The sequence below is a fragment of the Labrus bergylta genome, chromosome 5 (genome assembly GCF_963930695.1).
Source record: "Labrus bergylta chromosome 5, fLabBer1.1, whole genome shotgun sequence".
Classification (NCBI taxonomy): Eukaryota; Metazoa; Chordata; class Actinopteri; order Labriformes; family Labridae; genus Labrus; species Labrus bergylta.
Genome location: NC_089199.1, coordinates 22,599,881 through 22,615,016, shown reverse-complemented (window position 1 = coordinate 22,615,016; position 15,136 = coordinate 22,599,881). Strand labels below are relative to the sequence as shown.

Below are 15,136 nucleotides of genomic sequence, written 5' to 3'. Positions count from 1 at the left end.
CACTGTCCTGTCTCTATACTAAAGGCAATCCCAAAAATAAACATCTTTATAAAGATAAAATAATTATTTGCAGTTTTCAACCAAAGGTAATCCCATTCCTACAGTTTGTTCATATAGTCTTAATGTAAAGGTCACACATTATTCTTAAGTAATTCTCAGAGCTCCCTAAAACATGTTTGTGAAGTTTCTTGTTCTAAATCTACTCTGATCCTGTATTTGATCATGACTATAAACCCCTCTATTTCAGCCCTGCTAAGAACAGACTGTTTCTGTACCTTTAAATATGTAAATGAGCTGTGTCTGACCACGCCCCCCCTCCAGAAGGGCTTGGGTGGCTCCGGCTTTCTTGCCCCATGTCCTATTATTTATGGTGAGAAGGCAGACTCAGGCAGAACAAACACCTAGCTGTGGGAGTGTCACCCACCTGGGGGAGGGGTTACTGCCCTTTGTGATGTCATGAAGGGAAAATCTCCAAACAGCCTGTTTGAACACACATTTTCTGAAAAGTGGAGCAGGCAAAAGACAGAGAGGATGGACTTTTCTCAGCTTTGGGGGATTTGCAGACAGACTAGAGAGACACATATTAGAGTTAGAAAACATGGTGAAGTTTATTTTGATAATATGTGACCTTAAAGGATCTGAATCCAGCTGGAGAAAAAGGTTTAATAGCTTTAAAGATGAAATACTCTGATTTACGGGAAGTAGGAATTAGTTGTGCAAACAAGGTTCAAACACTTTCATTGAAGTGTGTGTGTGTGTATGTGTGTGTGTGTGTGTGTGTGTGTGTGTGTGTGTGTGTGTGTGTGTGTGTGTGTGTGTGTGTGTGTGTGTGTGTGTGTGTGTGTGTGTGTGCTGACCTACTCCCAGCAGGAATGTGAGGTATTCCTGTGGTTTGTAGACCAGCGTTCTCCTGCAGTTACATCACCTCACTGATGGTCTGACAGCCGCTTCCTGAACCATGAAAGAAAATCCAGAAAAGGATATTTTTAGTCCCAAACGGAGATAAATGTGTTTTGATTGGAGCGCTTTATTGCCTTTAAAAGCATACAGCAAGATCAGGGGGCGTTTAAGGAGGATTTGTAAGACTGAGTCATCACTTCCTTTAGCTGTGTTCATAGATGATCAACGATTAAGCCGTTTTAAAATGAATAGGTAGAGTAATCCTTCGTCAGTCCAGAGTTTAAAGTGTTTAAAATTGTACCTGATAGCTTGATTTTAAACTTCAACTTATTTTGTTCAAATAAGAAAACAAATGATGTACAGTTTGTTTTTTTAACAGAGCCCTTAAAGTCAAAGTTTTTATCTTGTGTGCACACGTTTTTATCTAACTTGATAAAAACATATTTCCCTTTTATATTAATCATGTTAATTAAGCTAAAACCTCTTTACAACTCATCAATAGATGATTGTAAATGTCATGATACAACTAAGTTTTAGGGCTGTCAAATTAAAAAAATGTAAAAGTGCAACTAATTGCTGAATTTCAATAGTTCATCTCGATTAAACTGATTTTTAAGTGCACGTTTGATATTCCTCTTTTTTCCATCTTAAAACTGTTTTTTGTTTGTTATGCTTTTATTTTGTATTGTCTTAAACTAAATGTGATGAACTTCCTGTTTAGATAAAACCTGATTTTAATTTTGGCCCTTAATTTTGGCCCTTAATCGTGACCTTATTGTGATTTAATTGTAATTTATACTACAAAACCAAAGCAAACTTCTTGTAAATGAAAACCTTCTTAGAAACAAACCTGGTGCAGATTATGATCATGATGCGCTGTGTTTACGGGGCTTTAATATCTTGGTTTTACTTATTTTTTATCCATTTCTTTTTTGATATGAACCTCTGGAGATTAAGCGATTTTGAATGAGAAGGTGGCGCCCTCGTGTGGAGGCGCTGCACAATGGTTGAACTTTGTAACACATACGACATTGTTATATGTCCGACAGTCCTTGAACGTAGCAGGGTCCTCTTTATTGTACTTTCCCTTTAAGTGAGGATGAAAGGCTGTTGTGTAATTTGGGTGAAAGAGGAGGAAGGCAGCCTTATTTGACAGATCGAAGAGGACTCGGACAGGTACGTGATCACGCTGCACAGATGATTTTAATCGTGCTGCTGTACTGAACATTAATGTTTCTCTTGAGCACCTGGCTGTGTTTACTCAGTGTAACCTTCAGTGTCCTTTGAGAGGTGATGTATTCCTCTGTACGTCAAAGGGAGTCATAACTAAAGAAACACTTGTTTGTGAGGTTTTATATGGTTATTACCTGATGTATACTCTGTACTGGTCACTCCTGTAATTAAAAGCTACAAATATTAACTTTTAAAGTGACAGGAAAAGGGAAGCTTGGTTTCCTGCACCTTTCACGCAGGTCCTACCGCCCAGCTTCTTCTGACGTCTCACTTTGAGATCCCCGGCAGCAGATTTTTATGTAACAGCCACAACCCAACTTTAAGTCTATTTACTTGCCAGTTCAGTTTCCAGTCGTGCTGATTTTGTCTGCACGATATACCGTAGTCATGTTTAATCGTTCATGACTTATACGTTAATGTTATCTGCTCATTTGTACTTTGCAATATGTGTCTGATATCTTTACGTATTGATTACCTGCAGATAGAGATTGAAAATATATTAATCAATCAATAAATAATGGAATTGTTTTATGTACAAGTCTATATTGTTCTCCAGGGAGGATTTCTTAAGCTGCAGCACTGCAGGGTGTAAAGTGATATTTAGATGCATAAATAAATTAAAACTTGAGCTATATGTACCTGCTGCTACATTCAAATATTAAAGCACATTGTTGCATCAATCATAAGCCTATAGACCAATAATAAAGGTTATTATTCTGAAAATGACCATTGTGCATTAAGAGTTAATTTGGTTTTAGTACTTTGAAGTAGATCTTAATCCTGTAACTCTTGTACTTTAACTCGAGCAAGGTTTTTTTGAATGCAGGAATTTGAGTATTTCTAAATCATATTTAAGCACTTTCACTTTCACACGTCAAAGATTTGAGAACTTTTTCAGCCACTTTGTCATCAAGGTTTATATATATGTCTGAAAGTCTGGACGTAGTCAAACTCATTCATAACTCATGATCCTCTTTTTCACAGTTATTATTATTTTGTTTAATTGTGCAGCTATTATTAACACACATAAAGTGACAGGTATTACATTTATTTAGAGGAAGAAATAATTTAAACGACAAAAGTTCTAAAAAAAAATTTAAAGGATAATCAAAGAAATAGTGGGTGTAATATATGTAAAAAGAAAACCTCTATGTTATAAAATCTCTGTCTGAAAAAACTTATAAGACTTCAATAAACAGATCATCATACTGTTTTAAATGTACCATAAATATCAATAATGTTGGACTGTTGGTGTCCTGTGATTAGGTGACACATCATGTTTGAAGGGTCATAAAGCAGCAAAAGGAGATAAAACTTCAACTTTCCTCCAAAAAAATGAACATCTTCAGTGCTATATTTAGAGTTGAGCAAGCTCTCTGTGTTGACTAGCCATGACCATGTCCATGTCTAAACTTTAACAAATTGACCTTTTATAAGAGTGACAGTGAGTTATAAATGCCTTTTGTTAGACAAAATTATCCAAAGGAATCAATTACTGGTGTTTTATAAATATACACTGAGGCTCTAAACACAGTATGATATTTAAATTACTGTATTATTATTGTAACTAAGCTGGTAGATTAACTGAGCATAAGCTAGTCTGCAAACTAACGTAACGTAATGTAACAGATAGTATTGTATCTTATCAAACATATCGTACAGTATCGTATTGTAACGTAAACAAACATAATGTGACCATAAAGCTTTGTAACGTAAAGCAATGTAATGTAACATAGCGTAACGTAACATAGTGTAACGTAGCGTAACACAACGTAACACTAACGTAACACTAACGTAAGACAAACGTAACATAACACAAACGTTGCGTCATGTAACGTAGCGAAACGTAATGTAACACTAACGTAACGTAACATAACGTTATGTAACGTAACACGACGTGACGTAACGTTATGTGACGTAACACAACGTGACATAACACAACGTGATGTTACATAACACAAACATAACATAACACAAACGCAACATAACACAAACGTAACATAGCGTAACACTAATTTAACGTAACAAAAATGTTACGTACAAAATGTAACGTACAAAATGTAACGTACAGAATGTAACGTAACACAATGCAACGTAGCGTAACGTATCCTGTCCTATTCGAATGTAACAAGACCTACCGTATCGTATCATTTCATCCTGTGTCGGATCATTCCGCATCGTATACTTTAGTAAATGTTGTAATGTTCTTCTAAGGTTGTTAAGTTGTAAACGTCATGTTATCCAATAACTTTTATTGGGTTCTTAGCTCTTCCCTGATCTGATGTAATCAGCAGCAGTCACAGTTTAGACATGAAGCAGAGAGATGAAGTGAGTGTCTGTTTTGTGTGTTTTATCTTTAAAAGGTGCAGCCATGGAGTTGGTAATGCTATCAGGGGGTGTTCTGGTTGTCCCTGTCCTCGCCTTCATCACCTCCTTCCTGTTCTGGCCAGGAGCACTTTTAAAGGTCTACAACTGGTAATAAAAAAATGCATCCACACGGCACACTCACACTCAAACAACAAGTTTGGCGAGTTTGGCCGACATCAACTTTCTCAAAGCTGGACATGACTATCTGGACAGGAGGGAGGATAAATATTGATATCTCTGTCCTCCTTGGGTTATAATTTAACAATCCCAGGTAGACACAAAAAGTAGACGGCTGATTAATCAGACTGTAATTAATGCTGGTGTGTCTATATGACAAACAAAAGCATACTAGACCATCAGAAACAAAACTTATTATTTTCATATTGTTAATATTATTTTGTTGCTTACTGGTTTGTTTCCAGCTTTTTTCATTCAGAAATAAGGAAAAGCACAAAAAGTGTTCCTCACTTTTTAATGTATTTGTCTTAAAGTCCAGAGATAAAACATCTTAAATGATAGAAAAATACCCCCCATAAAACATTTCATTTATTTCAAGATATGGTCTAACTCTCTGGTTTGAAGCAAATTAAACGTTATAAGTACTGACCAGATTTAATGATGTTAATGAGCCCATTTATTACCTCCTGAAAGAAACCCTTTATCCACACTCTAACGAGCCCTCCAGTCAAAACTAAATACAAAACACCAACCCTGCAGACAGCAGAATGACACATATTTGATTTGACTTCAAGTTTTTAACTTTTGAATCAAGTATCTTATCTTCATTATGTTTAAATGGAACATTTTGAATTATATAAATAATAACTGTTTTGAAACATCATTTCTAAACACTTGTTGGCGTGACCTTGACTGCTGGACTTTGTTTAAGCTGTAAAAGAAAAAGTGCATGTTGGCCACCCTGCAGATTATGAACGCTGTTTTACATGCACAAACCTCCCATTCCTGCTGGGACTAGGTCGGCACACACACACACACACACACACACACACACACACACACACACATAATGCTGAGTCAGAGTCATATAACAGCGTATTTATCCGCGGCTTTGTGCATGAAACAAAATCAAATTGTAAATGTTAAACTGTAGAAGTATAAAGGAGGTGCATTGTCTTCATGAACGGACGCTCATTAGCTTTGTATGGGGGGGTACAACTGGAACTCTGTGAGTTCGAGCAGCCTGTCTGACACGGGTATAAAAACATATAAAAAGATAACTTCTGTAGGAATATTGTTGAGCAATATCTGCTCGCAGGAAAGCAAAATATCATTTCTCTCCCATGTTCTGTGGAGGGTTATGTGAGCGTGTGTCTCTATCGCTTTGTTCCAGACTGAAACATGTCAACAACTTTTAGATGAACTTTGTTTTGATCGTGTGCAGATGATGAACCCTTTTTGGTTTGGTGATCCTGATCTGACCTCAAGCCCCACAGTGAGCTTTAAAGGCAATATCTCAAATACATTTTGGATTGATCGCCATGGGTACAGGCTTTTGTTTTCCCCCTCATGATAAACTATGACAGCTTTGTGATCCACTTCCTGTCTGTCCTGTGCTGAGATTGGATCAAACGTTTGATTTGACCAATACTTTCTTCTTTGTAAAAAAACAACCTCATCTACAATAACCATCAGTCCAAGCTGTACTCGAGCTGCAAATTGGGAAGTTTTTACAGGCCAACATTCAAGTGTAAGACAGTAACCTTGGTGGCATGTCAAAGGGATAAAATTATCAAAAAAAAAGGCCCAACTTTTTCTACCAGGGCTAAAAAAGTGAGAGTTCCTCACAAGAGCTTTAAAACCAACGTGTTACATCACAGAAATCCCAAACAATAAACTACATATAAGACCTAATGTTGAAGTCACACATCATTATTCAGCTGAACTCACTAAAGTCGGACACTAACTGGTAGGATTTTATGCTAGCTGAACTTTTCTTTGCGTTGTAATTCATGAAAACGTTTTTTGCGATGACAGACGACTTCAGACGATAACTTGTAGTGATCCTGCTGCAATCCTCTGCAGGTACTGGCGTCAGAGGCTCGGGCTGGTGGTCCGATACTCTCACAGCGGAAGTTATCGCTTCTGTTATTCCAGCAGAGGGAAGCCAGGGGGCGCCACGCCATCTCTGCTGCTGCTGCATGGCTTCTCCGCCACCAAGGACATGTGGCTGCCTGTCGTCAAGGTAACAGTCTTACATCGAACAGACATTAGTTTTTTTTATTGCTGTCTGCACAACTTGGGGCAAAATAACTACTACAACTATAAATATTTTTAATTGTTAGCGCACAGACATTTCAATGCTTAAAGGAGCGGTATGTAACTCTGACACCTAGTGTTTAAAATGGGTACTGCAGTCCAAATTCAATACATCAGAGAGAGAGAGCGAGAGAGCTGTGAGAGAATAGTGCACATCAACTCCACACTCAAAAACAGCGTTGCATTTTAGATGGTTTGTTTGTTTTTCTCTCCAGTATTTCCCCAAAAACCAGCATGTGGTGTGTGTGGACATGCCGGGTCATGAGGGGACGAGTCGGACTGGCTTGGAGGACTACAGCATCCAGGGCCAGGTCGGCAGAATACACCAGGTCAGTCAGTGAGAGAGAGAGAGAGAGAGAGAGAGAATGTGTGTGTGTGTGTGACTGAGACACACTCAGCTTTTTCATGTTTCGCACAACATTTATATTTGTCGACCGATCATTCTGTTTGACACGACAAACCAAAACATCTCAAAGCACTGAGACGTCTTTTGTTGTGTCTCCCTTTGAGCAGTTTGTGCAGAGTATCGGTCTGGATAAAAGACCTTTCCACCTGATCGGGACGTCGATGGGAGGTAACGTCGCCGGGGTCTACGCTGCTCATCACCCCGCTGACCTGTGCAGTGTCACCTTGATCTGCCCGGCAGGTAAACTCAGTCGACATCTGATCTCCGTGATGTTTGAAACCTGAAGCAGAGTAACAGATCCCCCCCCCCTCCCGTGTGCTGCAGGTTTGGTTTATCCCACAGAGACTGAGTTCATCAGCCGCCTGAGAGAGCTGGAGAAGAGTGAGCAGGAGGAGTCGATCCCTCTGATCCCTTCGACTCCTCAGGAGCTCGACGACATGCTGAGACTCTGCTGCTACACCCCCATCAACCTCCCCCGACAGGTAAACCCAACAAAAAGAAACACAGCTATGTTCCTTTTATCTTATTTTATTTATATCGGCACTTCTATTTCCTTACTTTTCAATGGATTTCTTATTTTGTACGGTTCACCTTTTACTCCATCTGTAGTAAGGCCTCGGCTACCTGGCCAGCTTTACACAACTGAACTCTCTGTGTGTGTGTGTGTGTGTGTGTGTGTGTGTGTGTGTGTGTGTGTGTGTGTGTGTGTGTGTGTGTGTGTGTGTGTGTGTGTGTGTGTGTGTGTGTGTGTGTGTGTGTGTGTGTGTGTGTGTGTGTGTGTGTGTGTGTTGCCAGGTCCTGCGGGGTCTTCTTCAAAACAGGATCCCAAACAACGGTTTCTATAAAGAAGGTCAGTATGACCGTACATATCCTACCTGTTTTATAAACTGCACTGCAAAAGTCCATTTGTCTAACATCCCGTCATAAATATCTCATGTACAGAGGCTATAGTCTTCCAAGCTGGCGGCACGGGTTCGAATCCGATCTGTGAGCTAAAAAAAAAAGACCTGAGTTTCTTTATGTGATTTTAAAATATCTGCCAAGGTGTCTTGAAATCAGATGTTTTAATGATTATTCAGAAAGGACTTCTCATTTGAAGACACTTCAGTTTATTTATTTGACTCATTACAAACAGTCCAGGCTTCATTTTGTGCTTTTTATATCTTGAATTAAGATGTTAATCAGGACTGATAGTCGGGTGAAAGCGACTCATAAAAAGGATAATAAGATTTATAACTGACTAGATTTGAGCTTTTGCAGTGTCCTCCTGTTTTAATTAGCCGACCACTCTGTTACCAGCGTTGAGTTCTTACAGCACGAGTGTGTTTGTTTGTTTTTTTTGTTCAGTGTTCATGGAGATCGTTGGGGAGAAGTCTCGTCACTCACTGCAGGAAAACTTGCATCTCATCAAAACGCCGATGCAGGTCATCTGGGGGAAAGAGGACCAGGTAGAAATGAGTTACTTAGCGAGCTTTAAAACATGAGGTAGCTTTAAAGAATGTAGGTTCAAGAACTAAACACAGAATTAAAGCAAAGTTTCAGGACTTTTTCAGGGCTATGAATGAACTGAGTTGTTATTTAATGAAGTGATTCTTCGTTAAATAGATTTACAGAAACAATACAGCCAATTTGATCTTCTTATTTCTTCCCAAAAATATTCCAGTATTGAAGTAATATTTCTGTTTTTCATGTTCATGCATTTGGTATCTGTGCATGGAGTCGTATTTGTCATGTTTATTGATATTAGAAGTGTGGCAGGCCACTTTGGGTGAGGAGCCACCAGTTGCCCACCCCTGCACTAGGCTCTGTAATGTGGTTTGATAATTAGATTATTTTAATTGACAAGCAGCATTAACATTGTATTTAGTAACAAAGTGGAGATTTAACTGTTATCTCTAAAATCCAGAAGCTTTACGAGCTGCTGATGGGTCTGTCTCTCCTCCTTCAGGTGGTGGACGTGTCAGGGGCGTCGGTGCTGCAGGAAGCGCTGCCTCACTGTCAGGTGGAGCTGTTAGAAAGCTGTGGTCACTCTGTGGCATTGGAGCGACCCAGGAAGGCCGCCAATCTCATCATGAACTTCCTGTCTGCACAGGACGTCGACAATGAAAACACAAAGAAAGTCTCTTGAAGTAAAACTTTGAACTTTAATGTCGATGACTGACCTCAAGAAGGACAAGGCGGCGATGATGAAGGTTGTGATGAAGATGAAGATGATGAGGAGAATGAAGTTGATTGTGAATCGTTCTATTTTCTAGTTTGATATGAGAGTTTTTTACGCCTGCAAGACATTCTGTGAAAACTGAAAACTGAAATGAAGGCACAGTGTGGAGCCGACTGTCAAATATTCCTGCATTTTTTTCCACTCAGTAAAACACACATACACACACACACACACACACACACACACACACACACACACACACACACACACACACATACACAGCCCTACACAGAAGGCTGTAGCCTCATTTTTTAGATGCTAATGTTTTATAAAAACATTCCAACTTTTTTTTCAGAACATGACTTTGATCTTACATTTCATTTATTTCATATTAATTTGGTGTTTGTTTGTGAGTCACATGTTGTGCTGCTGTGTACTGGTTATATATTTAACTTTAGGAAATTACATTCTGATTTATTTAAAATGTATAGGGTTTTCCATGATTCCAGCACCAGGACACAGAAATAAATATTTCCAATTTGCTCAAATGATTGATTGAAACATTCGGCTCTGATTTGTGTTTACACTTTTTTCGAGGTAGTTCGTACCCAGACCGCTAGGGGGCGACAAAACACAAGCTCTTCCTGTTTGAAATGATAGATCATTTATTCAAGATGTACCACTCCTCAGTCAAAATAGTTTTACTTTTGTGCTGTGTGGTACCATAGACTGTAAATATGGTGTGGTACCTACCCACATAGACTGTAATTCATATAGTCTATGGGTACCCAAGGTGGAACCATACAAAATACTACATCACTGCGTCATTTAACACAAAGTGTAAAAAATATATATGTCAGCTTGTAAAAAGACTTTAGTGTAAAAACGTATCTTATGTCTTGTTTAATTTCGACTTTAAATTTTATTCTCAACATTTTCGACTTTATTCTTGACATTTCAGCTTTCTTCTTGAAGTGCACAATGAAAACAACCTTCTTTCTCTCATTATATATTTCTCATGTCTGGCCCTGATCCGCCTCTGTATTTTCATACCTATTTGGTGAACCTCCGTCTTTGGGACTTGTTTTTTCGATGTCAAGACGGAGTGATACATTTTAGCAATTTACACATCTTTGTACTACACAGCACGACAGCGCATGCGCACACTGGTTCAAAGTTTGCATGGACGCTCAGATGTCCCAAACACGCTGACAATTCTCCAGCTTAATGTGGCGACGTGAGTCAAACAAAGCATTTCTCTCCTTTAACACTACTTTAACAAAACCGAACGGAAGTATATCGACTCTTTTTAGCTGCCAGAGTTTTAGTGAAGAGTTATCGTAGACTGTATAAACCTGATTTAGCTCAGGTTGACCTCCTGTTAGCTTGTTTAGCTTCAGGTTGAGCAGACATGTTTATGTTTGACATTTACATGAGATAAGGTGTCGAGCCTGTTAACGTAATGTGTAATAAGTTACTATATCTGCAAATTATCAGCTTTATAATAGTGGTTAGCTGGACGTCCTTTTAACTGTTTTTATAAATTATTAGTGTAAATATTGAATTTCTGGCTGTGGTATATGCTAATATAAATGTAATGTCATAATGGGAAATTAAATTACAGATGACAATTTACAAAAAGCTAAACGTCCATATGTATTTATTATTTCCTAATACATAAATATTGACAGCCTTCTTAATAATTTACCTGCATTGAGCTTGGGAATGGTGCTTGTTGTCCACCTTATTTCACATCCAAAATGATTCAAACCTGCACAGGTAATGATTCAAGATTTCAGAGATTTGATTCGTCACGTGCTCTACAGGTGGCCAGTGAAATGCAATGACTGTTCCGCAAGGTCATGCTATAAATAAACAGTCAGGAAACAGGAGGATTTTCTGGCTAAACTTCACCAAATAACAAGGTGCATGATGAGTGAAAGGCTTAGAAGAGGTCAAAATGTTGCTGGAGCATTTTGACCTCCAGTAAAAAAAAAAAAACACTCACACATGATTACTCCCATGATGATACATACAGTAAATGTACAGTACAATTAGAAGATTCACAGATTTGAAATAGGGCTATATATAAATATATACATTTTTAAATGGAGTGTTTGTGTTGTATATTTTTAGTGTGAAGTCATTTAATCATCCTGCTGCGTTCCACGTGTTGGAGTCTGAGTCACTGACGCTTTAAAAGAATGCAACGTGAAGACGAGAAGGACCACAGTTCAGTTTTCCGACGGGACGTGTTGAAGAACGCCGCGCCGTACCACTACCTGAAAGTCTGCCTGTAAGTCACAGTGACATGCTTATTTAACATACTGTTCGTTTTGATCTTTAGCTTTTACGCCTGAGAAATATGTTTTATACACGTGTATTTATCTAAGGCGTGTGTCGGTTCCATTGCTGAAAACCTGCACGCTCATCAGACATGTTGTTTCTGTGTGTTCAGCGTTCTGGAGGATGAATCCACTAAACTGAGCGCAGTTGACCTGAAGCAGTTCATCATCACAGGTCTGAAGAGTCTCCATGGAGAGGTGAGATCAATGACCTTCTTAAACTGAGAAAATGAGAACAAACTGGACAAGGTTGTTAAACTAGGCAGCAGGATAACTGGGAAGCAAATGTGCAGCATTTCTTAGCTGACAGACCCTGAATTTAAAGTCAACAGCAGACCCTCTGCACCCCCTTTGGTCTGAGTATGAACCCTTCACTACAGGGTGCAGGAACAGAATATCCAGGATGAAGACCTATTAAGTTATTTTTTGTCATTTTGTTTCAATATTCAGGTGGGAGCAGCATTGACATTTGACTTGCTGAAGTACGATGAGGAGACCCTCACTGCTTTTCTTCGTGTTACCAGCAAGTAAGAACATCAGCAACAGAATATATATAGTCCCAATATTTAATCCTCCAACACTATCACAGTCATTTTAATGTGTGTGTGTGTGTTTTTATCTTTCAGGGGTTTGGTGAAGCTGTGGAGCTCCCTGACTCTGCTGGGCTTCTATCAGAACCAGGCCTGTGCCTTCAGAGTCCTGCAGGTTCGCAAACTTTACTCAAACGTTAAAAGCGCTGGTAGACTAGTGGTTAGGGCGCATGGCACGCCCCATGTACGGGGGCCATACACTTCCAGGCGGGCAGCCCGCATTTGAATCTGACCTGTGGCTTCTTTCCCCTCTCTCTCTGATTTCTGACTGTCCTATCTCTAAAATAAAGGGGAAAAAAAAACAAAAAAATAAATCTTTAAAAAAAAGCATCTGCCAAAAAAACTTGTCACTAATTCTAGTAGTTGCTCTTCCAGTTTATTTTTTATTTTCAATGGTTTCTCTGACTTATTTTACTCTTAACTCACACACTACTACTACAATCTGCTCGGTCTGCTTCCCTTAGGTTGTCAAAGTGTACAATCCTTTGATACTTTTTGACAACCTAAAGGAAGCAGGCCGAGCACTCTGTTATTGCACACATATATTGCCAATGTATTTGTGCATTGCAGACAGTGTGCAGGAGTTTCCCTCCAATTTTTGTTGATTGCAAAACACCTAGAAACTTAGCCAACACTCGGTGCCTCAGACTCTCTTTTTTGGTGCCTTGGTATCAAAACTGAAATCAGCAATTGTTTGATTTTTAGTGAAATATTGAAGTGTGAAATCCTGGTATTGTGACAGCTGTATTTCACAAAGCTGCCTGCTTCCACTCTCTGTTTCTCTCTGCACTGTTGACTCTCTTTATCAGAAGCATGTTTGATAAAATTACCCAAAAAACAGATCTTGAACTCCAATTCAACCACAGCAGCTGAGCCGTGTGTGGAAAAGGTTTTGCTGATGACATGACGCATTGTGACGATGAAACCAACATGGCAGTTCCTGAGGAGTAATTCTAGGTTCATGGAAACCAAGTCCATCTTTACTCTCTCTTGTCTTTTCTCCAGGTGTCTCCGTACCTGCTCTCACTGTCAGGAAACAGCCGAGAGCTGCAGCTGGACTGACGGAGGAGGAGGAGCTTCATTTTCTCCAGGATGAGTTTCAGGTGGAGCAGCATTTTGAACAAACCTCGGCTCTGCCTCTCCTCCATCACGGCAGCTGCTCCCTCCTGCAGGCTGCTTCATGTCGGCCAGCGAGCCTCCCTCACCAAAGCCTTCTCCTCCCGAGACGTGGAGCTGTTCGCCGAGCTGACGGGTGACACAAACCCGCTCCATCTGGACCCCACCTACGCCCGCACCACCTCCTTTGAGACGCCCATTGTCCACGGCGTGCTCATCAACGGGCTCATCTCGGCCGTGCTCGGCACCAGGATGCCAGGCCGCGGCTGCGTCTTCCTCTACCAGGAGATCCGTTTCCCTGCACCGCTCTACATCGGAGAGGAGGTGCTGGCCGAGGCCGAAGTCCGCAAGATCAAGATGTCGTTTGCTTTCATCGCCGTGACATGCTCCGTCAAGGACAAGGTGGTGATGGAGGGGGAGGTGATGGTGATGATGCCCGAGGATCAGCAGCAGAAGGGGTGAGAGGAGGAGGAGGAGGAGGAGGAGGAGGAGGAGGAGGAGGAGGAGGAGGAGGAGGAGGAGGAGGAGGAGGAGCACCCTTACAGTTAAACCCAAGTGACTCACAAGATCTTCTGGATGCAAAAGTTTTCTGTGCACAACAGAATTTGCTGCATGGTGCTGTTTATTTTGTTTATTGATCGAGTGTGGAGAACAGTGTCTGGACAGTTTGATAACCATGGAGACGTGTCATTTCATGTTTTATTGTTTTTCTAGTTAAAGACATGATCTGTACTTTCTTTGATGTTGTGCGTGGAATATAAAAGCTGTGGAAAAAACCCCACTATTGTTAAATCATTGAAGTCCAGAGGGGTGGCATAGGCTCCCCTTGAAATCTTGTTGGCACAGCCAAAATCCTTTGGCTTGAAATTATTTTTTTTTTGATTGGCTATTTGCCTTGCCTGAGGTTTAAAGCCGCTATGCAGGCTGTGTTCAGCTTTAAATAATAAATAACTTTTAAAATATTTCTGATCAGTCTAAAATTAAAGGTAGCAACTACAATGGCGATGGAAATGGTAAAGACTAATAATGGTTATTAAAGCAGTTGAAATCGAGCAGCTCTTTGATTCACATCGCCAATGAAGATATGGAGACCCCAGCAAGAGTAGCGACTGGAAATCTTAAGTAACCACCAAACAAACAGCAGCAGGTCGGCGAGTCCACTCCAACGATCCAGAGGAACCTACGAGACCAAAGAGCTCAGGAACTCCCAGACAGATATGTGGTCGGTAACCTCAGTGGTGCATGAAGATGGTACTCTGCTCTGACTGATGAGATGAGATTCAACTTTATTGTCATTACACATATACAAGTATAGAGCAATGAAATGAGGTTTGGCATCTTACCAGAAGTGCAGATGTACAGATGTAGACTAAAAAAAGAGTGAATTATTGGGTATATATGGCTGGATTAATGGGATGCTATGAATATAAATAAATGCTATAAATACAAGTATATTCTTCAGATTATAATATACATAATATAATGGCGTTCATAAATAATAATATTTATAAATCATATCTAAAATGTACCATTTATTTTAATATTGCGCTCCATACACAGCCTCCGTAATTTACTATCAGTAAATATCAGAATATTTACAGAGCACCTCTACAGGTGAATTTAAAAATGCGGTTCCTCCTTCTGACCACTAGGTGGAAGTGACAGCACCCCCTCCCCCCCTCCCCCAAATTACGTGAACGACGCAGCCTGTTGATGACGTCAGATCGACGCAGCGCTTCCT

General features: G+C 39.9%; 2 protein-coding genes and 1 long non-coding RNA gene across 5 annotated transcripts; 2 read left to right on the top strand and 1 right to left on the bottom strand.

The window, feature by feature from the left end:
• Positions 1-583: 583 nt before the first annotated feature.
• LOC136179258 (uncharacterized) lies at positions 584-4,359 on the bottom strand. The gene is made up of 2 exons (XR_010666438.1): positions 4,272-4,359; positions 584-951 (listed from the first exon to the last, which is right to left on the bottom strand). It is a non-coding gene; the product is annotated as an uncharacterized lncRNA (long non-coding RNA).
• LOC109981787 (abhydrolase domain containing 6, acylglycerol lipase) lies at positions 1,944-9,895 on the top strand. Its single transcript, XM_020630742.3, has 9 exons — positions 1,944-2,076; positions 4,497-4,608; positions 6,544-6,703; positions 6,993-7,106; positions 7,291-7,423; positions 7,508-7,665; positions 7,979-8,033; positions 8,531-8,631; positions 9,132-9,895. The coding sequence occupies exons 2-9, from the start codon at positions 4,505-4,507 to the stop codon at positions 9,309-9,311; spliced, it is 1,005 nt and encodes a 334-aa protein (XP_020486398.2). The 5' UTR covers positions 1,944-2,076; positions 4,497-4,504; the 3' UTR covers positions 9,312-9,895.
• Positions 9,896-10,473: 578 nt separating this feature from the next.
• On the top strand, positions 10,474-14,176 carry rpp14 (ribonuclease P/MRP 14 subunit). 3 transcript variants are annotated; one of them, XM_065955203.1, is made up of 7 exons: positions 10,532-10,581; positions 11,171-11,269; positions 11,481-11,640; positions 11,803-11,887; positions 12,140-12,216; positions 12,316-12,394; positions 13,285-13,479. In XM_065955203.1, exons 3-7 carry the CDS (start codon positions 11,549-11,551, stop codon positions 13,339-13,341), a joined length of 390 nt encoding a protein of 129 aa, XP_065811275.1. In that variant the 5' UTR covers positions 10,532-10,581; positions 11,171-11,269; positions 11,481-11,548; the 3' UTR covers positions 13,342-13,479. The 3 variants fall into 3 exon arrangements, with proteins under 3 accessions (XP_020486390.1, XP_065811275.1, XP_065811274.1); XM_020630734.3 differs by lacking the exon at positions 11,171-11,269 and having other exon boundaries at positions 10,474-10,581; XM_065955202.1 differs by lacking the exons at positions 10,532-10,581; positions 11,171-11,269; positions 11,481-11,640; positions 11,803-11,887; positions 12,140-12,216 and having other exon boundaries at positions 13,285-14,176.
• Positions 14,177-15,136: the final 960 nt, after the last annotated feature.